Here is a 26,920-nt window from a genome sequence, read left to right on the forward strand (position 1 = left end):
GAGCTGCGAGCAAACATGGCGCCATGTGAAGCATCGGATTCCAGTCCATTCATTCACAATGGGGATTTTTGTAAACAACATTGCGCCGTCACAAATGGCGCAATTTTCGGTGGCTGATTTTGCAGGCTGTCTGAAGAGACGGGTCCTGCCCTATTTTTTGCCGAGGTACGCTGGGGGCTCCCATAGACTCCTATAGGTGCTGAACAAAAAGGTAGGGGGGGGGGGAGTTTAGCTGCGACCAACACCAGGAAAAAAATACAGCTGCCGCTATTTAATCATTAGCAGTCATTCCGAGGATTTCCACCGGGCAGCAGCGTATTTTGCCACAGTTCCCCGTGTGAATGAACAAGAGAACGCTAACTAAGATCAGGACTCGATTGCAGCATTTCTTCATTCACGCGGTTCTACGGCAAACACATACGCTCGTGTGAATGAGGCCTAATAAACGCACAAGCAAGATACACGCAGAACATATCACCCATCCAGACAATACAATCCATCCTCACTACATGTAAGCAGATCAGAATGTAGTGGCCCCGTACAGCGGGGCCCCTCCATAGCTGTAGGCAGGCATTTGTCTTGTCAGTGTCTTCGGTGGGCATTGCCTAGCTGCAGCACTGAATGAGTTAACTGTCTAGTATGGGAGCTGACTGTATCGAACATGTATCTGTTTGTCATGTGACCTTGTGAGATATATGTGCTTGCAAGGCGAGTGCACGGGGCTTCTGTTCTGAGTGCTGAGAGAGGTCTTCTGGACCTGCGGCAAAGAGGTCTTCAGAAGTTCCACACAGGGACCTTCAACCTGTGCAGTTCAGAATGGAAGAGGCAGGGAGAACAGCCTAATGACTGGTGGGGACTACTACCCCCAGGAGTTCGGCAGCGTGAACCTGACCGTGAGTGGGGACTGGTAGATATTGGGAGAGAGAATAGAGCGTGGTCCCGGGCCAGGACCTACAGATTACTGTGGCTTCTCCTCACCTCCCGTGAATCCTCCCTGTCACACCGCCGGTCCAAGAAACTGCTGAACTGTATTTGTTGATAAAGTTGAGTAAAGCAACTGGTTGCCCGTCCGTTTCCAGAGGCCGTGGCTTAAACAGTACCCGTGTGTGTGGATTTACTCCGACAACCAGGAATCCCCCCACGGAAGCTGCGCAAGAGAGGATTTACACCACCATCTAGGAATTGCCCGCTGCAGAAGAAACGGTGGCGTCACCCGTGGCAACAGTGACAAAGGTTATCCAATATCGGGGTTTCCTTTTATTAACCTGCCCTAAGCCCTTAGACGTGTCACCGGTTACCCTTCGGATGGGAGACGGTAGAGCCACCGTGACAAGGCCCAAACTCTACCCCACTGTCTCCGAGGCCGTGACCAGCTCCTCGCACACAGCAAGAATTGCGTCCTCCGAAAAAATATATAGACACAAAAAGAAAAAAGAAGAAGTTCCACCCTTTTCACTCTCCAAACCCCATCAGCTTTTCTATGATTCCTCCATACAACCAGCGCTCGATGTCAACTATCCATCATACATATCTATCAGCCCGTCTTCCCCAAACTTCCTCAAAATTAGTCAAACTGCCTCTTTTTGATATATTCCCCCTCCAAGGATACAACCTCTCTTATCTTTGTGACTAAATCTAGAGTTCGCCGGGGGGTGGGCTGCACCAACAGGCAGTAATCAGCTTCCGCGTCTGGTGCAATGCGCTCTGAGTTCCCAGGATACTATGCCGATCAGCCCATCATCTACACCCAGTAGACAAGTTTTAGGACTAAGACCAATATCAACTGGATATATATCATCTCTAATGCCCTGTTCCAAAATACCTGCAGTTTTACACAATCCCAGACCATATGCATCACATCTGCACCATCCGTGTAACATTTGGGACAGTCGGAGTCTAATCTAATACCCATGTTATACAACCCTAATGGGGCCCGATAAACTCTCTGCACTAAATCCAATAGTGATACTTGCTGACCTTCAGATAGAGATACCGTTGGAATCATACACAACACTACGGCCCGTTGATCTTCACTAATATGTGGAGATCTTCTTCCCAGTTCTCTTTGTTGGGAATTGCTGTAAATAGTAAGAAAGCCTCCGCCCATATAGATCAGATATTACACCCCTCGGAGCTCCAGAACACCCAAGAAAACTCCCCAGAAGGGGTTGGACTGCAAGCACAGATACCGGCCGGCCAGAGGAGCCAAAGCATGTGGTAACTGAAAGAATGACATCATAAAGCTCTCTAAATTGTCCAATACAACAAAGAGCCCCCCAGAATGTAGCTCGTACCCCTCTGTACTCCCACGGCCAAAAGGCCTCCAACTAAAAAACATTCTGGCCACTTAGTGTTCCTCCAAGGGGCTGGACATAGCAAATCCATCTAGTTGTAAAATCTGCTTCCATTCATTCCAGACTGTTACTATTCACATGGTAGTCGGATGTCGTCCCTTTTCTCCTCTTTCCCCCTCTCTCACCCACCATTATAGGGGGCTGCAACCTATCATTTTAGGAACTAATCTGCCATTCCCCCCCACCCTGGTTCTTTTTCCTTCCCCCCTTCAACTGTTGCAACTGAGACACCAAAAATCTATCCAGGCATTCGGAGTCGCCAACCCCACAGACCAAGGATCTCCAATTAATGAATGCAGATTTCTTATAATAAACTCCTAAACATCGTACTTTCAGTTTCATAATTATCCCATAATGCAATGAGTCCAGCATTAGCCAGGCTTATACCATTCTATCTGCAGGAGGGACAGTTTAATCATCATTATCGTCTATATTCACCTAAATACGCTATGACCCATAAGTATGCAGTCAGGAGGATGAGCTGTGATCTCCTCTATTATACCCGTGTGACAGGAGCGGTGTGATCATCATCAGTAATTGTGCATCTCTAAGAGATCTGGTGCAGGAGTAACCGGAGAGCCAGGTCTCTGAACTAACATCAACCTCCAGACAATAAAACCCTCAGACTTTTAGGCTTCCACCACTCTAGCGTTTTCTTCAGCCGTGGGTAGTCCAAGAAAATTCACTAAAAGGTGTTGGACTGTAAGCAGAGATGCTGACCGGCCGGAGCAGCAAACATGTTGTAGCTGAGGAACTGGAAGAAATAACTCTGGGGAGCATCCTAAATAAGGTGACCGGATTTTCCCAGGGTCAAAGCGGGACTGAAGGGTGTGGTCAGGGGCGGGGCTTATCACAACCTATGATATTACCTCCGTCGTTATAAAAAGCACAGGGCCGTTTCAAAAAAGACCGTAAGCAAAACATTCAAAACGCTGCGGTAATCATTGATTTCAATAAGGGCCCCGTGGACAGGCAAAAAGAAGAGAAGCAAAGAAGAGAAGTCATTGATTTCAATGAGTTCATTCTCATCTCTGTTTTTTGCACGCAGCCTACATTTTGTGCCAAAGAGGCCCATAGGAGTCTATAGGAGGTGCGCAAACATGCACATATGTACTCGTGGGTATGCACAATATGCATGCACACAGCACCTCGTTTGGCTAAATAGCCATTTAAATCAAGGCGGAGTGATTTCCCCACTCATGTGAATGAGTAGTGCCGCAGAAAAACGCACAGTATGTCTACAAGTCAGCCAGTTCACCTGCACAGAAGAATGAAAAAAGCACATGCAGAATGAGCGGAATTGGGCTAAGCTGTAGCAGATGTGAAAAAGACTTGGGTATACTACTAGATCATAGACTGAACATGAGCTAACAATGTGATGCAGCAGCCAAAAAGGCAAACACAATTCTGGGATGTATTAAGAGAAGCATAGAGTCTAGATCACGTGAGGTCATTATCCCCTCTGCTCTTCCTTAGTCAGACCTCATCTGGAATACTGGGTCCAGTTCTGGGCACCCCACTTTATACAAGACATCGACAGACTGCAGCAAGTTCAGAGAAGAGTTACCAAGATGGTGAGCGGTCTGCAAATCATGTCCTATGAGGAACGGTTAAAGGATCTGGGAATATTTAGCAGAAGAGAAGGCTGAGAGGAGACTTAATAGCAGTCTACAAATATCTGAAGGGCTGTCACAGTGCAGGGGGATCAGCCCTATTCTCATCTGTACAGGGAAAGGCTAGAAGCAATGGGATGAAACTGAAAGGGAGGAGACACAGATTAGATATTAGACAGTGAGGGGATCAATGAGTGGAACAGGTTGCCACGGGAGGTGGGGAGTTCTCCTTCAATGGAAGTCTTCAGAGGTGGACAGACATCTGTCGGGGATGATGTAGTGATCCTGCACTGAGCAGGGGGTTGGACCTGATGACCCCGGAGGACCCTTCTAACTCTACCAATCTAGGATTTTATATCCTTTATATCCCTGTACTGTCTGATGTGAATTGCTGTGCCATGTGAAGCGATAAAGGTTGGTGCGACCAATTTAAGCTGGAAATCCATTGTGTTGTCCATATTTACGCCAACCATCTTGGCGATCCCCTTGAGCTGACCCCCCCCCCCCCCCCCACAGTTGTCACAGCACCCATGGGATTATCACTTTTATTTGCATGCAGACATTGCTTGTCACATTCCTGCAGCTTCTGCTTATCTCTCAGGGTGCATTCACCATACGTCTGCGTACCTCAGTCCGTGAATGTGCAGCACATCTGCGAGGCTGAAATATGCTTCTGTGTTGCTTATTCACAAGCACAAAAATGCACGTGATAGCACAACCTTTTGCGCATTGAAGGTAGCGCTACTGCGTGCGTATCTGCGCATTTTACTAGATTTTTTGCGCTGTTGGGGACGACGTAATGTAAATGGCAGCGCAGCCTTAATAAGTCCCTGGTGCTGATTTCCTGGCGACATTGAGCAGTTTATTGCACTATTCCGTGGCTTTTAGGTCTGCATTTGCGCAAAACCGCCCTAAAAAGAACACATCTGGGCCTCATTAGGCTAAATAGCCTTTTATATCAGGCTGGGGGATGTTGCGTGTGCATTAGAGCAGGCTCTGCACAATGCCCAGACACGCACGCCTCGCTTATAGCAATAGACAATGCATTAAACCCATTGTCTGGTCACGTGCGTTTTTTGCTGTCTGCTGCGCAAAAACAAAAAGCAGCATGTCCTATTTCGGTGCGTATCATGCATCACTTAGCCTATATGTAACCTGATTGGCCATTGAAATCAAAGGGAGAACGCCTGTGTACTTGTGTGCACTAACATATGCACACAACACCCATTTTGCTAATTTGCATGTAAATGCGCTTAGGCCCGTGTGCGGCCGGCCGGAGGGCTGCGCTCTGCAAGGCACACAATTCTTGTAATTCCCAGATTGTAAGATGTGATTGTTCTCAGTATGGTTCCATTTACACCGGATGAATGTCGGGGCAAACGATGCCCGACACTCGCACCTGTGTTTCCTGACTCCCGTGCTGTCACATGGGAGCTAGCAGAGCTGTCTCGCTCATAGAGCTGCCAGCAGGGGGCGGGGCAGTGCAGTAGATTTCTTTCCTCTCGCTCCCCCGCCCCCCTCCATTGAGATACACAGTGGCTTTCATCATTTTACCAGAATAACCAGAATTTTTTTTGCCCCTCATGACGAAAGGCGTGACAGAAAGCTGCGGCTCCCATTGTGGCAGACATTGTGTGCTCTTGTCCGTGAGGGTTTGAACGGCCGTCATGTAATAATACGTTTCCCTGCTGCAAGAATGCTTGTCTGACAGTCTACACAATACAGCAAGTAAGAGAAGTCATGTGACGGCAAAAATGGTGCAAAATAGGAAAAAAGATACTTTATGCCTCCATACGAATAAGCGACATTTCGACTTAGTACTCTTCATCAAGAAAGTGGAAACGTCGCTTCTTGGTATGGAGGAACAAAGTATCTTTTCTACTTGCACCATTATGCCCGCACACGATTTCTTTTGCTGCATTAGAGGATGCTTGATTTGGGCTCCTGCCTGGGACTGGGCATTTTTATCAGCCTCGCTGGGACCAGCAATCCAGTTTGTGCCGCTGGCATCCGCCTATTTACACAGACTACATAATATATTGACTCTATTACATACCAGACATTTCTGACTATAAGACACAATTGTTAGCAAGAAGAAATCTTATGGTCCAGAGACAGGGGGGTCTGCAAGATCCAGAGAGCCCTGACCACTGCCTCAGTGATCCGTCAGTGTGCCGATGGATCATGAGGAGAGCTCTGCAGCCATACATACCACGGCTGCACCGTCCCCCCTCTCCTTGTCCAATCAGTGCAGAGAACACTCACATGTCCCCCCGGGTGCAGGGCCGCCTCTGTACACACTATTACCCTGCAGCATTGATTCAACTATTCATTTTTTCTGTAAGCTGGTACTGAGAATGAGAATGTGTGAGCCGTAGTAGAGCGATGGCGCCAGCAGACGACCAATTTATTTCTATTAACCCTTTAGTGACCGGGCTATTGTTTTGGCCACAACTCTCTGACGTGGCGGGAGGAGGGCTTGTGCTTGTGGGAGGAGTTGTGTTTTTCAGCGGCCACACTCTGGGGTACATATAATATGCTGCATAACGTTTCTTCAGTTTTTTTTGTTGGTGGGGGTGGGGTGGAATCTTTCCCCACCATTGTTTTTGGGTTTTGTTTTTACAGCATTCATCAGTCGGCAAAACTAACTTTATTATCTGATCGACGTGGTTACTGTGGCAACAAGTTTATCCAATGGAAATCCTGACACTATTGGAGGTAGAGCTTCAGTGTGACGTCCTGTGATGGTGAGAAGGTACAGGCTCATAATATGGAAGAATCTGTCTCAAAATGGCTGCTAGATACAAAATGGAGCATTATAATATATAAATAAGCTTGTGCGTAGTGAAACAATAATTCAAGCAGAAATAAGTTTAGAGCAGGAGGTACCGTACAGTGTCTAATGATTTGTTTTTATTCCTCCGAGAAAAACCAAGTCTGGGTGCCTGGTACAATCGTTATCAGAAGAGACTCCCCCACGCCCTGAGATTTGGGAAAAGAACGAATCATGCTAATAAGACGCTGCGACAATCCAAACTCACAAGGGAGGACGAGATAACGTCCGGGAGGAATAAACATTTGAAGGACATTTCATATATATTCTCACACTATGCTGTAATGTTTTTCTAACCCAATGAGATTAACGCTGTGACTAATGACGCATTCCTTTCCTGTATTGAGAAACCTATGCAAAGTTAATAAACATTCAGAGTATGTGCGCCTTAAGCAGAGTGAGCTGGATACTTGCCGTGGCTCCACTCTACGTATCTGAGGAGAACTGAAAACTGACTCTTTGTGTAGTTCTTGGCCTCCTTGGTGCACCCAGATACGAACTAATTTGGAACCTAAGGCCTGAAAGGTTATGTGACTGTGTAGCGGTCCTTAACAATGGACTCGACACCACAGCGTCTCCAGGGACAACAAGGGGAGTGTTTGTACTTGTGGCCCAGAACTCCATATATGAAGCCATTATGTTATTGGCTCTCCTTCAGCGCTGCACCCTGCGGCTGGGACGCACCTCCCTGACATTGATCATCATTCAATGCTGTATTGGAACTTTTATTTTTATGTACTTAATGTATTCATGATGTTTTATAGCAAAAACTTGTAATTCCTTTCTTTGCGACAATTTCAGGGTCCTATTGTATAACTTAATATCGGAACTCAGCAAGTGCCTTAAATGGTCATTCACTGGGGACTTCACCCTCAAAGAGCTTTTTGCAGTACCATGAATCACACCAACACATCACAATGACAACATTCCAAAAGAGTTTTCTCATGTAAAGGCCATTCAGTTCTGCTGCTCCACTACAGCCCAACCTTGAAGTTAACCCCTTAGTGACAGCCAGTACACCTTTCTACTGACCCCACTGATGGAATTTGAACCTGCACATACACCTTTTTAAGGTGGTGGCCTAGCTGACAACTGACAGCCTCGCTCCTGCTCTAACAGTCTGATGTGGAAAAACCTCAGAACCTGGCAGGCTAACACCTTATATGCCACAATCAATAGCAACTGCAGCATGTAAGGAGATGACAGGGGGAGGGGATTCTTTTTGTCACTCATCGGCACTCAAAAGTGTAATTGCAAGATACCAATGGGTTCCCATGGCAGCTGCAAGCATGACAAAGGCCTCCATGTCTGCCATGTAACTCAGCCTATTAGACCCTGCCTCCTGCAGAGTATAATAGGCTGCTGTCATAGGCTTAGTAGAATGCACTACATAACAAATTCTAGATGGTCATGTGTTAGTAAAGGTCCTTCAGAGCTTGAGAAATTGTCGAACTCTCTTCTTTATGTCAGTTTTCCTCTGTCCTTTCCATTGTAAATATAAAGGAGAGTCTCATGAGGTCTAAGCAGCTGGTCTGGGGGTTTGGCAGGAGCTACTACCACAAAGGTGCCTTACAAGTGGCAACTGAAAGAAAATGTAAAAGTTGTTGTTCTGAATGCAAACATTTCCATTCCGCTGGCCCAGAGGCCCTTAGATACTTGGGTGCATGGAGCCCTAGCATCCAGTATTTATACTCCATGCTCAGGGTTCGGCCAGCATGCTCTCTTTAATATGAAGGTTTTGCCTCGCATTTCCTGTGTATTACAAGCGCTCCTGCTCCGAGCCCCCACAGTGTTTTTCTTGCTCTATGAATTCACCCCTGACTTTCTTTACTTGGGCCAATAATCATACCTGATCAGTTAGTCTGCTCTCCTATTCCCACCTAAATATAGAAGAAGCGTAGATCTACCAGACCCCAAAGGTATTGCGAAGCCTCCCACCTGCAGAGGATTCTGGATTAGCGTTGTCACGTGGACTCAAAACATTGGGTTGGTTTGGAGGCGGCTTGCGGTACTATTCCCCTGCATCTGCTGCCATGCCTGCAGCTATTTTCCTTAGGCATTGTAGACTGACACCCATGATAGACCTACCTCACTAACATAAGGTCTTTCCATCCCCCTCTCTGCCTATTTTGGATAATGCGCTCTTCCTCCAGGCATGGAACCAGGCACATTTAGTTCCTGGTGGACTGCAGGTAAACACTTTTTTTTAGGCCCTTGTTGGCCCTTGGGAATCAGACTTTGGCACCACTTTTTTTGCGCCAACAAGTTGAATGTATTTTCAAAATTGAACCATAAGTCCTCCATTGCAGCACATTTTGAGAGGTGGGATAGAAGCTCCCTACTAGATGGTATCATGTCCCCTCCAGATTATATTTGGCATTTCCGTGTGTGTCTCCTAATTACTGGCGATGTGGGTCTACAGAAAGGACTATTTTACCTATTTTTAGGGACTGCACAACGTAGAGCGTACTCTGCAATCAAGTTCTTGACACCATCTGCTGCGTCTTACTAAAGACTGTAGTTCTGTCCCCGGCCCTATAACTATTGCAACTTGCAGATTTGTCCACCAAAGTTCCAAAATGCCATGAGATCTTGTATCCTAGCTCTGTGGATATCCTGCTCTGCTCCAGCGCTCTGTCAATAGATACATTGGGCTGACGAGATTATGCGAATGGAGGAGCTCAGCGCGTTGCTGTGAGATACCTGCCATTAGTTCATCTCCTCTTGGACTCCTTGGATTATGATCCAGGGCTCTGGTAAATATAAATCTTCCTTAGCCAACATGGGTCAGTCCTTCCCTGCACTTTACACGCCACCCTCTTGATGCTCAAGCATCAATGTTTAATTATAGCTATTCCCCCTTCCTTTCTTTTCTTGCTTGTTCTGTGTGTCTGAGCTGGTTGCCAGACATGTGGTGTGTCCTGTACAGTTGTGTATGCGTTCCATGCTGTGTTGGTGTGAGCTGTGTCCTGTGCTGCTTGGATTGTTTACCATCTCTGGGCCAGTTAGGTCGTTAGGTTCCAGCACGGGGCTGTCCCTATTGGGACGATCACCCTGCTTGCAGGCAGGTTTCCTGGGGTTAGTTTTCTCATTAGAGTCGGGACCCACAAAACAACAAAGAACCTTGAAGTGGGCTTGCGGGCTTAAGTGACTTGGTCAATCCACGAGCGAATACCTTTTACATTCTTCAGCAATTCTACCTGTTATGTGTGCAGGTATGTAAGGTGCGTGTTTTGGTTGCTAGACTGTTAGTTATGTCTGCTGTCGCCGTGTTCCGCCAGAGTTCACCAGTTCATGAGTGTGAAAAACATAGCAATACGCTTCCTGACACTCATTCAGTTTATGCATGCATGACAACCTGCTAATGATTGGTCCATATAAACAGGCAATCATTAATCTATGAACCTGTTTACTCTGATCTCCAGTGCACACCGCCTCCATTCAGTGAGCGATTAGTGACCATCATAGGGATGACTGGCGGGTGCTTAAGCGCTTGACAGATATCTCATATAAAAGAACCCTAAGAGTTCCTAAGGCAGCAAGAACTCTAAGTAGTGCCTCACTCATGGATGGACCTGGCATCCTGTCCCAGCCAGAGGACCACCTAGCAGAACAATATTCTTGCTGTGATTTTGAACATTAAGCGACTGTAACAGCAGCATTAGATTTAGAAGAATGGGGATGATTCTGTATGTAAATGCCCTAAGTAGTATCCTGGATTGTATAGAAGAAACCGACAGCAATAACAGGAATCAAGTCTAAGGCGGCACTTACAGAGAAGGAAGGGGGTGACCAGCAGAAGCCTCTCCTGGAAGTGTCGGCTCCCACGTAGCAAGGTGGTATTCACATATCGACCAGGAGCACAAGATGCTTTGATGCTTTTCTGCATACAGTATATACTACATATGTACACATTTAGTATCTGTTATCATTGTTGTGATATTTGTCATTTTTGCTGCAATATGTGAGCCATGAAAACAAGTGGAATTGCGTTTTTTTGCCATTTCACTCAGTAGTGTCCCAGAACGTCATCCTGGACCCTCCATAATGGTCATACATTGCTGTCTTATATGGATGCACTGTGCAAACCTGTCATGTCTAATTTCTGTATGTGTGTTGCACAGCTGCAGCGTCTGAAGGGTTAACTCCTCTAAAATCATTGCCTGTTAGCTCTGCTGCTGCTGAATGTATCTTTTCTACTGTGTCATGTGGTACAAGTGAGGTTATAAACACTATCTTTTCTCCTTAGGGAGAGCACCTAGACGGTGAGTGAGGAGACTCAAATGGTCATGCACGCTCCTCTGGGTAATATGCAAATAAGGGAGATGGAATAAAACCTCTGCAGTGCCACCCATTGGAAGGCGGCATTCCTTCAAGCCAAAGTCAGACTTTTTATACAAGCCTTGTAACAACGACCGGGTTATAAATGTCACTGTCTGAGAGCGGGAGTGGTTGCGTATGATCGTCCATCTGCCCATATTGTTGGAGGACCCACAGTAATGCAGGGAAGCACCTTTAGCTTCCATGAATCGAAAATGAAGAAGACGGAGAGGCTCCCTATGAGGAGTTGAGGATCTTCCCTCTTCCCCGATCCGCTGGAGAAACCACAGGGGCACAGGGAGACACCTCTGGTTTCCTTGTGTCTAATATGGAGGAGAAGGAGAGACATCCCTACCACATGTGAAGTGCATGAGAGAACAAGTGAGTCACTAAATCCCCCAGAATGAGAGCGACCCCCCCAAATAATTTTGTGTAAAGTGACCCCCCGTACCAGATACCCCTTCATGCTACAGGCATCATTTTTCCTATGTGGCCGTCCGCCATTAGGATACCCTCACGTGGATGATGTGTGGGGTGCATCTAGGTTAAGCCTTTCTTCAGTAATTGTCTGCCAGAGAGTATGTGGAGAGACCCCGACCTTTTACCTCCTCCGGAGTACTGTATATATATAATGTCCAGGACCGGTGACATATAGATAACGTGGACTATAGGGCCGTATTGTTCCTGTGTTTCCTCCCAACCTCTGAGCTTCTGTCTGTAACTGCTGCAAGTGAATGATATCTGTAACTGTCTGTTAAATCAAGTTTATTCAAGTCAAGTTTGGCCGGGCCTCAACCATTCCCGAGGTCCCGAGGTCCGAGACACAAGTCTCTGTGTTTATTACTCCGCCATATAGAATAACCATGTGCGGGAGCGGTGGCGTCACGATGTGATATATATATACCTCTACAACGATTCCCCTTGTGTTACCATGACAAGGACTAGGCCTCCGGCCGTACCCACAGCGGGTGTATCGGGGTGTTACAACTCCACTTAGAACATTTTTTAAAAGTTTTTCAGTACAATGTATAGTAGATTAAATAGTATCCCCAAAGAGTACAACGCATCCTGCAAAACACAACGAGCTCTCAGACGATGTCAGCGGAAAGGAAGAGAGTTAGGAGCTTTGGAAAGGGAGGAAGAAGAAAAAAATGAAAAGAAAAAAAAGAGCCAGGAGGGGTTAACAGGGGGCAGCTTGGAGCTATTAAGCCCCTCCACCATCCTAGAGGCGCCCATCACAGTTAGTGGTTCTGATGCCTCCACTTTCTTGTTGCCTGTCCCTGGCGTATGTTATAGTCAGCTGCCTCTGTGGTCTGAGCAATGCAGTAATTAATGGAAGGGGCGGACTAGGATACTTAGAAGGGGGATCAACATTAGGCTTACTTAGATTAGAAAGAAACGGCAGAGGGGCGACCGAATAGTTCTGTATAAGTACACCATCCAACCAAGATCTGTGCCATCATCTGTTTACACCAGGACGGACACAGTCACATTGGGGTATTTTCCACCTGCAGACCCATTATAGACTATGAGGCCATACACAAACAATTCATGTGGATTGATGGTCCCATGTAGAGAAATAAATCCCTGCATGTCCTATCATTCGTCCTGTTCATGAAGGACTACAATGTGTACTGGCCGTGGCATTGCACTCCCTAGAGGCTGGCGGGTAGCGGGTGAAAGGCTGCGCTGATACCACGAAGAATTGGGGGGGGGGGGGCGAGTCAAAAATCGCACTGATGGATTTTGGATTCAGAAATGCTGCGGTATTTGCCACAGAACTTCCCGTTGTGCAGCATCTGCTCCCCATGTGAACCTTAAGACACTGTGTTTCACCTCCAGTCCTCAGGGACCAGCAGGTCATGTTTTCAGGATATCCTATGGTAAGAACACCTGTGGCAATGTCTGAGGCACCGACAATAAGTACATCACCTGTGCAACACTGAGGACATCCTGACAACATGACCCGTTGTGGTCCCTGGGGACTGGAGTTGGAGAACACTGCCTTAAGATAACATGTGGCAGAACGTTGTCATAATCAAGTTAAACTTTGCTGCATCTGTACCTAAGGTAAATGTAACATACATGGACCTCATTTACCAAAACTGTCTATAAGAAAAGTGCTCTTTGTAGTCCAATCACAGCACAGCTTTCATTTCTTAAGCTACTCCGATAAAATGAAAGCTGCGTTCTGCACGGGTGCCGGGGCAACTAAGACGCTTTTCCTTCAGGCGGTTTCCATTAATCTGCCCCCCCCCCCCCCCCCCGTGTTTTACTCCTTCCTGAGCATGGACTACAATGCAGCGTCACATCCCATTCATCTCATACGGCCTTTATAAGCCTGAAGGGCGAGGAGCAAGAAGGGTTCTGGCAGAATCCCGATGTACCGCACTTGTTGGACCGGCTTCACATGGGCGTAAGCACAACTGCTTGCACCTCAGCGCTGTGTTTTTGTGTATTGGGCGTATTTTTTATTTTTCCATGGATGGAGCTGTGTAAAGTTTTGGGGTCTTTGGGTGAGCTGTAGTTTTTATTTCTACCATTTTGGGGTAGATATGACTTTTAAAAACACTTTTATTGTGCGTTTTTGGGAGACAAGATGAACACATTTCTCCTCTGGTTTGCATTCATTTACATTGGCAGAGCTGGGGGTTACTTTAGGCCTCCGGTGGCGCTGGCACCCAACCCATCCCTCTGCTAACTCACATGCCACAAGCCATTCTCATGTGCCGTAAATGTGTAGACAGGACCCTTACCACCCATGTATGTCATGAGGGAAGAGGTGAAGAGGAACAGATTTCCTGTGACCGGGCTTTAGTCCCACCTTATATTCTGCATACTGACCGTCTTCCTTCAAGAACCCCTTTCAATACAATTTTGAGTGGTCGTCTTAAAGATTTCACTGTATGTAAAGGTGAAGCCGATGGACGTATGTAAAGTGTGTCCCCAAGCCACTGTGACAAGAACATGGTAGAATGCATTGGACTTACGAATATTTTCTGTGTTTTCTCTTACAATGTCCGTTTTCAGCAGATTATCGGCTAATACAAAGGCTCCTTCTTCTACGGTGTCGAGGAGCATGGTGGCCGCTCGCACTTGGTCCTTCTCTGGTAGGTCTTGCCAAGCCTCCTTCGCTTGTGGTTGGAGAAGATTGTTGACCGTCTCAACCATTGCCTGTAAAACAAAAGACATCAAAATGTGCGGAGAAGATCGGTCGCTCCTCTAGATGTTGGATTTTAACCTGAATCCGTAAATTACTAAATAAACGAAGTATAACATATGATGAGTTTCTGTGGCTCATTGTCTATAGAGTCCCGTGTGAAGATGAGGACTTGGTGATACTTCAGCCTACATAGTATCCACCATTCAGAACAACTGAGCCGCCCGGCCTTATTGAATCTGGACGGAGGGGTTTGTAAACCAACTCTTCACAGACAAGTAAGTGAACCCGTACGTCTGTCATAAGACCAAATAGACAATGGCAATGTTTTTGGTTTTCATCTCCACATTCTGAAAGTCCGAACTTTATTGTTCAGTGAACGCAGACAGATTTTTGGGATTTTTTCAGTGCCACATTTTAGAGTAAATACAAATTAATTAACTTTCTGGGAGTGAATAGTAAAAGAAAACCGTAATTCTGACATTGTTTTTACTTGTACGGCTTTAACCTTTATTCTGTGGCTCAAAACATCTATGGCGATTCCAAATTAGTGCGTTTTTAATGTTTTACTACTTCTCCATAGTAAATGTTTTTATGCACATTATTTTCTGTTTTCAAAGATATTTTTACCTTTTTGAACCTTTTTTGTTTACTTTTAGTTTTCGTCCCACTAGGTGATCAGTGGGGGTTTGTCAGCTAATTGAAGGGTGCCATGGCGCTCATATTAGTAACGCCCGTTCTGGATGCTACAGGCTTATCCCATTCACTTCAATGGGAGAAGCCTGTCGTACTCAGAACCCCCTAGCTATCTGAAACATTGCAGTAGGAACCTGATTGTGCACTGATATAAACATTGAAGAGACCGCGGAGCTCCTATTAGTGCTATAGCCACTTCAATAAGGGGATCCCAGTGGGGATCCTGAGCACCAGACCCCCACCAATCAAAAATTGCTGGCCTATCCTAGGGTTCTGAAACACATTTACACTTCTGTATTGCAGTGTATTATGCCCATCATTGTTAGACTGACAGGGATCATATCATGAGAGAGTCTAAAAGATGTACTAAGATTAAGAACTGTGAGCCATTGTTAGGCCCTCACCAGTCATGTCAACTCATCAACACCCTGCAATCACATTGTGGGGGCAATAGGGAGTCAGAGGAAGCCCCTTCCCACTAACAAAGTAGATACCATGGTCTACATTTATCATGGCATCTAAGAGGTTAAACAGCTGAGTCCGTCTAGAACTCCAATCCCGGCTGTTTCAGCAGGAGCCGGGCTGTATATTACAGCCAACTCTGGCAGAAGACGAAGCCAGCAACACTTCTACACTATTACCAGGATGCACTATTATTTCAGTCTATGCGAATGGCACCGTTCCCATGACATAAGTAAATCCTGGGGCATATAGACCGAAAATTATAATCTGGTGCACCAAAACAGGTAGAATTGGTTAGAACTAGAGATGAGCAAGCACCAAAATGCTTGGGCGCTCGTTATTCGAGTCAAGTTGTTCGTAAAATTCAAGAGCTCTATTCGAGGAACGAACCCCATTGAAGTCAATGGGAGACTCAAGCATTTTGGCAATGGACCCGCCGGGTGCCGAGCTTTTTTTTTTCTCTCTCTGTCTCTCTCTCTCAGCCAGCCAGCCACATACTGCTGTGGACTTGTGCACGCTGGCATGTCACAGCAGGAAGTAGTAATGCGGAGAGGGGACAAAACGGGGACGGGTCGAACACGGCATGGTACTTGCTCGAGTAACGAGCACCATCGAGTATGCTAATACTCAAACGAGCATGTTCGCTCAGCTCTAGTTAGAACATTATTACTGAGCAAAGTGAAATAGTTAAACCCTGTTTCAGGTCAAATTTGGCAAAAAGATTGGTTTGGCATGAACCTGAACCTTGGGCGGTATATCTTGGGTGAATTTTGTTAGCATATTTACCTTGCAGTGCTGGGTCTTAGGTTCAGATCCAACCAAGGAGAACATCTGTAAAACTGTAAGCAGTTTTGTTATCCCTGTGTTTGTGTGGGGTTCTACAACTCTGTGCAGATGTTGTCCTTGGTCAGATTTGAACCTAGGGCCCAGCATTGCCAGGAAACAGTACTAACCACTGAGCCCCCATGCCTCTTCTCCCTTTGTACAGAGGAGGAGAAGAAGGAGAAGATCTCTTCCTCATCAGGAAGCATGGTGGTCCAGTGGTTAACACTTTTGTCTTGCAATGCTGGGGACTGAGGTTCAAATCCAACCAAGGACAATATCTGGAGTGTCACGGATCGAGCACAGGATCTCCTCTACTTCAGTCGGCAGCATTCCCTGCTGAGCTATTCCACCTTCTGGACAGTTCCCAAGCTGGACCTTAGTCTGGTTCCCATATCCTTGATCCAGTTCCCTGTCTTGGCTCTGCCCTATGCCTGATTGGACTTCCCATATGAGCCTCTCCCTTCCACTACCACCATTGTGAGATTATTGTACCTTATAGCCCAAAGTCAAGCTCCAGCACCTGCCTACTCCTCTGCAACCTGACTGATACTAACCGTGCACCGAACTCTGGTATTCCTCCTGAAACGATTTGCAGCTTGACTACAACATACTGTGATATTTCTTGGGGTTCGCCAACAATGCTTTGGTCTTCAGATTAGTCACTGCCTGTACTTTGGCTAGGTGTGTCTCTCAGTCCGAACTAAATATTACTCAGTAATCTAAATAGGCAGAAGCATATTGTCGGTGGGGTCTTCGGATTCTTCTATTACCCCTAGCTCCAACATAGCTTTTATTTCTTTGGAGACTGCCTCCCGCTGGGCTTCAGGAATCCTATAGGCTTTGACATTTCCTTTACCCCAGGTTCTGCTATAATGTTTTATGAGCGCTGTCTGTTTAGTGTCATTCTTTTATACTTGAGACAGAGACTCGGCCGTCTTTCTCTGCAGTACGGCGTGTCCCATATAGGCAGAGCCAGTAGACAGAGCTAGCTGGTCTTCCCAGGGTTTCATCAGACTTACATGATAAATCTGTCTGCTTTCCTTCTACCTGCCTTACACACTTTATAAGTCACTTAACTCACTTTTTCCTTTATTTCAGAATGCCCTTGCCATTGGGCTAAACACGTAACTTTCTGTAGTAGAGATGAGGACTAACATCTGGACTCCTGGTGCCAATGTACAAACTTTAGCGAGCCTGTCATAAATCATGTTCGGCCTTGTTGACTGCTCCATATGCTCTATAACAGTTCTGTCCGGCATCTGTGATACATGTCCACTTACACTTTTGTACGGCATGATTTGTCCTTCTCATGTTTCTTTAGCCCCATCTAATAGACCACAAGGTCGTCTGCCATCCAAACATTCAAATGGTGATAACCCAGTGGAAGCCTACGGTACTCCCCTTATGGCACACCATAGTGAAGGGAGTAAAACATCCCACTGCTTCCCATCTTAATCCACAGGGGCGGATTAGGAACCCACAGTGGTCTTGGAAAAAAATTGCAAATGGGCCTTATGTCGTACAGTAGGTGGGCCAAGTGGCAGTAATTGTAGTCAAAGGTCAGTAAGCAGTTAGCCACAGCCAAGTTGGAGGTAGGAGGGGAGACGCCTATGCAGCAAATACAGCTCACCGCTGCAAATGTTCAATGAAGTACAGAACATGTTAGAACTGAAGATATATGAAAAGGGTATTCTCTTCATGGCTTTTTATAACCGAGATGGGAAAATCCAGCGCTCTGTGCCAACCATCTGTCGGCAAGAGCCGAGCACTATCCATCAAAGTGAATGGGAACTATGGGAATAGCAGGAGCTCCCCTTCACTTCAATGAGAGCTACAAACTAGTGCTTGGCTAAGCTCTGGGCTGCTTTCATGACCGGTAACCATGGCAACAGCTATGAAAATACCCCTTAAAGATAACATAAATTAATAACGCAGGCTCTATGATGAACATTTCTTATGGGTCCTCCATCCGCGTGATCACGGCGACAGCTCGGTGCCAACTGACAGCTGTAAGGGTCAGGATCAGAGAAAACTCTGATCCCAGTCATTTATATCCCTGGATGCAATTGTCAATAGTGACCACTGGATCCAGGTGATTAGACAAACGGGGGGACTTCCTGTTTTCTCATCAGTACCCTGAAAATGCTATCACATGATGCCAATGGGTAAACATGGCAGCCAGAGGCCTAGAAAAGGCCTGCCAGCATCCCGCAGCCGTACGCCTGTTGGACTCAGATGGTCACATTGTGACTCCCTGATGGAGCTGCAGAAATAACAGGACAAATATTAGTAAAAGTTATTTTAAAAAGGTATACAGTTAGAAAAAACGTTTTTTATTTTCATTTTGTAAAAGTGAAAGCCCCACGTTGTATCACTGCAATCGTCACGACTCGTATAATGACCGCCATACTGTCACTGTACCAAACCCATTACACCAAGAGCAGCCAAATACCACGCCACATATAAGGACCACATAGAGATTAAAGGGAACGTGTCACAGGGTAGGGGGCGTGGCAGGGAGTCGGGTGATATACCTAATATACTCACCTGCTCCCACAATCTAGCGGGGTTCCCTCTGCAGTAGATGCACAGACGTGACTGAGAAGAGTCAGGGTACCGTGCCGCACGCCTACTTCAGAGGGGACTCCAGTGGATGGTGGGAGCGGGGGAGTATAAAGACAGCTCACCCGGCTCCCTGCCATGTCCCCTACCGGCACCAGAACTTAGATTTGGGTGCTGTGGTGATGCGGCATGTTCCCTGTAATACCAACATGTGGTCACTGAATACAGACCAATATGACCACAAATAACAAGACTGTGAGCAACAAATAATACCTGCAGACCGTGGATACATCAAACCAGCAATGCCGCTGACCCCCAGCAATGCCGCTGACCCCCAGCAATGCCGCTGACCCCCAGAAATCCCCCTGTACAAAAACCAATATTACCCCCTTCAGTGAGCAGCACATAGCAGCTCCACACCGCCACTAGGAGACGGCATGAGTTACTACCATTATGTCTAGTGCTTGCAGGTAACATCCTCACTGACTGGAGTCGTTCACTTTCCCTTTTCTTCTCTATCCGACCCAGATGCAACAATATTGTCTTCTGGTCACAACTTGTCTGCAGAATTGACACACAGATCTCTTTGACTCCCCAATTTTTCAGCCACGCCTTTATTTTCCAAGCCTCTATACAACATTCCCATGCATAGTACTGCAGTCAGTAACAAAGCCCATCATGGCCTAAATGAAGTACTAACAGCCCTCATGGGTAAATACAGTAGTAATGCTCCTCATAGCCTTCATTTAGTAAAAATGTTCCTCATGGCCTACAGTTCAAAGAGTAATGCCCCCCGTGGCCTCCAATTAGTAATAATGCTCCTGACGGCCTACATAAAGTAAAAGTGCCCCCCATGACCTAAATTAAAAATGGCCCCTGCCGCATTAATTAAATAATACCATTTATGGCATAAATTAAATAATAATGCCTCTTGTCTCATCCAGTTAGTAAAAATGCCCCTCATTGCTTAAATAAATAATGCCCCTGGTGGCTTCCAATGAAGTAATAATGTCCCCCGTGGCCACCAATAAGTAACAGCGCCCCTTGCGGGACTAATTAAATAATGCCACTGCTATCCATTGTGGCATCCAGTTTAGTAATAATGGCCTTCATTACCTAAATTAAAGAACGCCCCTGGTGGCCTCCAACTAAGAAGTATCGGCCCTTGTGACATCAATATAAGTACTAATGTCCCTTGCAGCCTGCAAAAAATGAATAATGCCCCTGTGGCCCCCAATAAAGTGACAATGCCGTTTGTGGCCTCCAATTTGTAAAAATACTATGCATTAAAATGCTGATCTGCTGTAGCCCCTGCAGCGCTCCTCAGCTCCCAGCCTTCCTGGTAGAAGGATCATGTGATCACTACAGCCAGTCCCCTGCCTCGCTCTAAGGGCTCATTCACACAAGCGCTGCGTTTTCATGCTGGCCGCATCACAGGTGACAATCGTGTGAGCGAAGGATAGCCGCGATAAAGTCCCGAGCTCCAGCCGCGCTTTCTCACGCATTCACATGGGCAGCAGAGGCGTATTGGCACAAATATATATACGCTGCAGCACGGAAATCGCTCAGTCGGCATAAATCCTCAGAGTGACTTTTGCTAGTTAAATAGAGCCAGCTGCAATATTTTCTCAGCATTGGACGCTGCTAAACTCCCCCCCCACTCCCTTTTTTTTCCATCTCCCATGGAAGCCTATTTTGTTTTTAATTTTAGCAAACTTCCACAGTTATATTTTAAAGATATGTCCTGTGCACGGAGCCCGAACCCCACCGTCCCACCCCGGCTCATCCACCTCCGGCTGACCCTGGCTCATCCGCCACTGTCCCACCCTAGCTTGTCCGCCACCATCCCATCCCAGCTCGTCCGCCACCGTCCCGCCTCGGCTCGTCCACCACCGTCCCGCCCCGGCTCGTCCACCACCGTCCTGCCCCGGCTCGTCCACCACCGTCCCGCCCCGGTTCGTCCACCACCGTCCCGCCCCGGTTCGTCCACCACCGTCCCGTCCCGGTTCGTCCACCACCTGCCCGCCCCGGCTCGTCCACCACCGTCCCGTTCCGGTTCGTCCACCACCTGCCAACCCCGGCTCGTCCACCACTTGCCTACCCGGGCTCGTCCACCACCTGCCCACCCCGGCTCGTCCACCACTTGCCCACTCCGGCTCGTCCACCACCGATCCAACCAGGCTTGTCCACCACCTAAACCATCAGTTTTGGGGTGATTGACTGATGTGCGCAGTTGTGAGACTTTGAGGATCTTACTCAGTCATTCCTTATCCTTGACATAAAGTGGGTATCCTGATCTGCTAGAGTTTCCTTTGGTATGCCCACTCTACTGAATACATGGACCAATTCCTTGGCAATAGTCTAAGATGACATACTATGCAAGGGTATGGCCTCGGGGTAGCGTGTGGCATAACCCACTATAATCAATGTCTGTTGATGTCCCTCCCCACAATAATATCATGGACCAATGTGGTGAGTAAACCAAACTTATCTCCCATAGGGGGTTGTAATATAAACAATGGTAGTCTGGTAGATAATAGGGGTCTCCATGAATGTCTCAGATAGACTGACAGGGTAACAGACAGACTTGGTGTTTACCAGTGTTGCCACATTCCCAGAGTTCACTAACGCAATTACATTTCCATCCTCCATTAGTAACTCGCACAGACGTTTCTCCGCACCTGTCTGAACATAGGCATGCAGAAAACTAACATCACATTGCATTGGTTCAGTAGTGATTGGATAGTTATAGCAATATGGCCCAATTCTAAAGACCTTATGGGCTCTTTACTGTTCTGTCCACTAGACTTCGCTGAGCCCACAGTCTCATCATTAAATGCCTTTACTTGTTTCCTGGCCCCCCATTAAACCCCAGAACAGTCTTATCAGGTACTCCTGGCGATCTGGTATTTCGTGGAGATGAAGGCCTGTACCGGTGTGAGCCGGTATTCAGCTGTAGTATAGCGCTCCATCAGGTCGACCAGCTGATCTGCAGTTCTGGGATCTCCATGGCTCGCCCACTACCCTAATGCCTATGGTAGTGCTCTTAGGTACTTGTTCATGACAACACGCTGCACTGTCCCAGCTGCCGGCACAACTGCAGCCACTTCTGGATTAGGTGCACCTGATGAAATATCTGGAAATGTGGTGGTCTATGCAGTTGGTAAGTCCACTGGTGTACTCTCTGGACTCTTACGGTTAGAGTCACACTTAAGCATGCCAGGACCTTGGCTTTGAGTTGGTAAACTTTCTGGGCTCTCTCCGGTATTGGATCAAAGAATGCTTTTTGCACTTTCCCGGCAAGAAACAGAGCAATCATGCCTGACTAGTGTGCTTTGGCCATGCTTCTTCCACTGAGGTCCTTCAGACGTAGTCAAGCTTCACCATCATCATCCTGTATCATCTTTTGTGAGTCATGTGTCTCACTCGCTGCTCCGCTACTATTTGTGCCATGGGGAGGTTCGCCATGAGCTGCACCACTTCCAGCAGAATCTGGTGGTCATTACTTGGATGGCCGCTAGGGATGAGCGAGCATACTTGTTCGAGCTTGATGCTCGTTCGAGTATTAGGGTGTTCGAGATGCTCGTTACTCGAGACGAGCACCACGCGATGTTCGAGTTACTTTCACTTTCCTCTCTGAGAAATTTGCGCGATTTTCTGGCCAATAGAAGCACAGGGAAGGCATTACAACTTCCTCCTGTGACGTTTCAGCCCTATACCACCCCCTCTGGCTGGTGAGATCAGGTGTCACCCGAGTATTAAAATCTGCCCCGCTGCGGCTCGCCACAGAAGCATTCTGACAGAGATCAGGGACAGTGCTGCTGATGCTGCTGATGCTATAGGGAGAGTGTTAGGTGTTATTTTAGTCTTCAAGAACCCCAACGGTCCTTCTTAGGGCCACATCTGACCGTGTGCAGTACTGTTGAGGCTGCTGGGAGCAGTGTTGCACAATTTTTTTTTTTTTTTTGTATATCGGGCGTGCAGACCATTGCGTCCTCAGTCTGCAGTCATTTTACTGAGTCTAGGGGCAGTACTGGTGAGGCAGGGACAGTGGTACAGGGAAAGAGGTATACTGGCTATATAGGCAGTGGGCTTTTTCCCAAAAAGTTCAAAAAATACTGTATTTGGCCTGCCTGTCACTGCCTTCAGTTTACTGTGTCTCTGCTGGGGGTAGTAGTTGTTGAATTAATACCCAGCCTTGCGTATAATTGTTGCCTGCCTCTGCAGTGCGTTACGTACACGAAGTCAGCCTCCAACAGGGAAATCGCAATACAGTGTATATCACAGGCAGTGTGGTTGTTCCCAAAAACTTCAAAAAAATACAATATTAGGCCTGCCTGTCACTGCCTTCAGTTTACTGCGTCTCTGCTGGGGGTAGTAGTTGGTGAATTAATACCCAGACTTGCGCATAATTGTTGCCTGCCTCTGCAGTGCGTTACGTACGCGGTCAGCCTCCAACCACAGGCCAATAAGCGGCACATTTAATTACAGCATTCTGTTTCTGCTAATCTCATGATACACCATGCTGAGGGGTAGTGGTAGGCCTAGAGGACGTGGACGGGGGCGAGGACGCGGAGGCCCAAGTCAGGGTGTGGGCACAGGCCGAGCTCCTGGTCCAGGTGTATCGCAGCCGACTGCTGCGGGATTAGGAGAGAGGCAAGTTTCTGGGGTCCCCAGATTCATCTCACAATTAATTGGTCCACGCGGTAGACCTTTATTAGAAAATAAGCAGTGTGAGCAGGTCCTGTCGTGGATGGCAGAAAGTGCATCCAGCAATCTATCGACCACCCAGTCTTCTACGCCGTCCACAGCTGCAACTCTGAATCCTCTGGCTGCTGCTCCTCCTTCCTCCCAGCCTCCTAACTCCATGAAAACCTGACGTCACCTCATCTGTGCTGGGCACTGCAATGGGATTTATTTACCACCGGTGGGTTCCAGGGAGCCACCCATGCTGTGGGTCCACAGGGACTTCACATTAGGGATTTGTACCTGCCAGTGTCTATGTATTAAAAACCCCGGTCAGACTGGGGCATGCAGTGTGGGCCGAAGCCCACCTGCATTTAATCGGACGTAACCTCAGCTGTGCTGGGCAATGCAATGGGATTTATTTATGTACCGCCGGTGGCTTCCTGGGACCCACCTATGCTGTCGGTCAACACAGAGTTGTAACTGCATGAGTCCACTTCTAAAGAACCCCAGTCTGACTGGGGCATGCAGTGTGGGCCGAAGCCCACCTGCATTAAACCTGACGTTACCTCAGCTGTGCTGGGCACTGCAATGGGATTTGTTTATGTACCGCCGGTGGGTTCCAGGGAGCCACCCATGCTGTCGGTCCACACGGAGTTCACATTAGTGAGTTGTACCTGCCTGTGTCTATGTATTAAAAACCCCGGTCTGACTGGGGAATGCAGTGTGGGCCGAAGCCCACCTGTATTTAATCTGACGTTCGCTCTACTATCCGGGGCACTGCATTGGGACAAACTACAGGAGCAATACAGCGCTAATGAGACGTGCACAGCTACGCTAGCATAGGAGTCCGCTGTAGGCCCGCGATTGCTGAGGGTTTGTGCAGAGGCCTAGGTCCTTGGTGCAGTAAAAGTCCGCTTCCTGCCTAGGATTGCTGAAGCTGTGGGCCGAGGCCTATGTCGTGGGCGCGGTGCAAGTTTGCCATGTTTGGCCGCTCAGATCAATTTTTGGTTCATGTCTTGGGCTTCCTAGGACCCCCCTATGCTGTTGGTGCAAACTTAGTTCCCATCGCGGTGTTTGACCTGTCTGAAACAAAGACACTGACTGACTTGGGTAGGGGGCAGAGCTCTGATGGCTTTCCCCTTGCAGTGTGGATTGAGCTATGCGACACCTTGACAGAATGAATAGTGTGTGGCACATGGGTTCCCCATTGCTATGCCCATGTTTGCAGCTCCTGATGGAGGTGGCACAGGATTGGATTTCTCATTGCTTCTGTACAGCATTATGGGCTATCGCCCCGCCCCTTTTAAAGAGGGTCGCTGCCTGGCCCTGCCAACCCTCTGCAGTGTGTGCCTGCGGTTCCTCCTCATGGCAGACACACTTATAAATAGACATGAGGGTGGTGTGGCTGTGAGGCCAGCGTGTGGCATGAGGGCAGCTGAAGGCTGTGCAGGGACACTTTGGTGTGCGCTGTGGATACTGGGTCGTGCGGGGAGGTTGGTTGGGCAGCATGTAACCCAGGAGAAGAGGCAGCGGTGTGTCTCGCAGGCAGTGCTTGTGCTTAGTTGGAGGTAGTGTGGTGCTTAGCTAAGGTGTGCCTTGCTAATGAGGGGTTGTCCGAAGTAAAAATTGTTAGGGGGGGGCACTCTTGCCGCTATTGTGGCTGAATAGTGGGACCTGGGAACCTGAAATGCAGCCCAGCATGTTGCCCCTCGCCTGCCCTATCCGTTTCTGTGTCGTTTCCAGCACTTTCTTGGGTTTTGCAGATTTTCACAAATGAAAACCTTAGCGAGCATCGGCGATATACAAAAATGGTTGGGTCGCCCATTGACTTCAGTGGGGTTCGTTACTCGAAATGAACCGTCGAGCACTGCGGAAAGTTCGACTCGAGCAACGAGCACCCGAGCATTTTGGTGCTCGCTCATCTCTAATGGCCGCCTCTGTGATCAAGGCCGGTGTGTCAATAACAAGCAGCTTGCCCCTTGATCTCTGGGTGCGTTGACCAGAGCCCATGTCATGTAGCACTCACTGCAGTGGGAACAAGCGATGCCTGCTCTATTGGGGTCCTTTCTTCAAAGTACATTCATGTGTTGTATAAAATGCTGATAATGCCGGTATTATCGGGGATTTATGGAGTCCGCCGCCCATCATTTATCCTGATGATGTTAGCACATGGACTCATCTGGACAATGAAGACATCCACAAGCGCTAATGCACTGGTATAGTGAATGGATAGAAGAGTGCTAATATACGGACAAGGACCGCGGAATATAATATCTTTGTCGGTAGGCAATTAAAAGATGTTCTTGCTGTGAACGAGAATCAAGTCTCGACACTTCCCTAATGGGATAACGGCAATAGGCTGAATGGAAGATCTGGGCTAAACACTCGCTGGAATGAATGGCTACAATGTTTCAGCATTAATTTACAACTTCCCTTTTCAATATGTTTTATTGATGACACAGTACGATATATCTGGTGCTGGCTCTAGTGAGAAGCCGGTATCAGAGGGATATCTGCTGGTGGATCTCAGTATTGCAGCTACATAGGAATGGATAGGAGATGGGATCGTAATCCTGTAAATAGAGAAGTCTCTTTTGTGTAGAAGTCCTTCCTGTAAAATGATTTTATACATGTTGGATGTGACTACATTTTAATTTGCTGAATTAATAGGACATAATTAGCAGTATTTGCACTCTTGGAACTGCCTCTGGTAGCGTCCATCCATTATGTATAAAAGCATGTGTCTTGTATTGTACAACTAAGATCTGAAGAAGCTGCCAGTTCAGGTGGCGAAACACATTACCTGTCCATCTGCTTTTATGTGTATATGAAAAATAAAAAAGCTGTATACTTACCTCCTGGAATCTGGTCTTTGGCGTATGCTTACCTCCTGGAATCTGGTCTCCTGGTCCGGCGCTTTGAAGATCCCTATATAAGGTTAACTCAAGAGTGCCATTCACCTGCACTATATAAGCCCGGAGTTGCAGACCAAATTCATCTTGAATGCATTAGTAAAGGATGCACAAAAGACAATATTCTTGCGGTTCAAAACCGAGCACCAGACTGCGGGCAAAAGAATCAAGTTGCTCGAGGATGTCTATGGAAAAGCGGCAAGTGCCAGAAATGTGAGCACTTGATTCTTTACGAGTTTGCAAACAAAGGAAGAAGTCATAACACAATATGCTAATGCTCTTCAGGAGATCTCGGCCAGTATACTAAAGAGAGACACCTCTGGATTGAAAATGATGGGTCAGATGGACTAGATCCTGTGAGACTAATTTCTCCTCACTTATGTAGTGTGCCTTTATGACATTACAAGAGCGAGTTCTAGTTGAACCTTTGCTAACATTTCATTGATTGTGTTAGGTCCGTTACCCATGTATGCCGCACTCTTGCTATTCCGGGC

The 26,920-nt window shown here is 47.3% G+C and overlaps 1 protein-coding gene across 1 annotated transcript in view; it reads right to left on the bottom strand.

Moving 5' to 3' along the window:
• Positions 1–26,920, bottom strand: part of ADGRL3 (adhesion G protein-coupled receptor L3) — a 604,084-nt gene that overhangs the window by 220,252 nt on the left and 356,912 nt on the right. Inside the window, exon 13 of the mRNA XM_066574505.1 lies at positions 14,111–14,294. Within this exon, the coding sequence (XP_066430602.1) occupies positions 14,111–14,294 (184 nt within the window). The remainder of the gene's footprint in view (positions 1–14,110; positions 14,295–26,920) is intronic.

This window comes from Eleutherodactylus coqui, chromosome 7, assembly GCF_035609145.1.
Source record: "Eleutherodactylus coqui strain aEleCoq1 chromosome 7, aEleCoq1.hap1, whole genome shotgun sequence".
In the NCBI taxonomy this organism is placed as follows: Eukaryota; Metazoa; Chordata; class Amphibia; order Anura; family Eleutherodactylidae; genus Eleutherodactylus; species Eleutherodactylus coqui.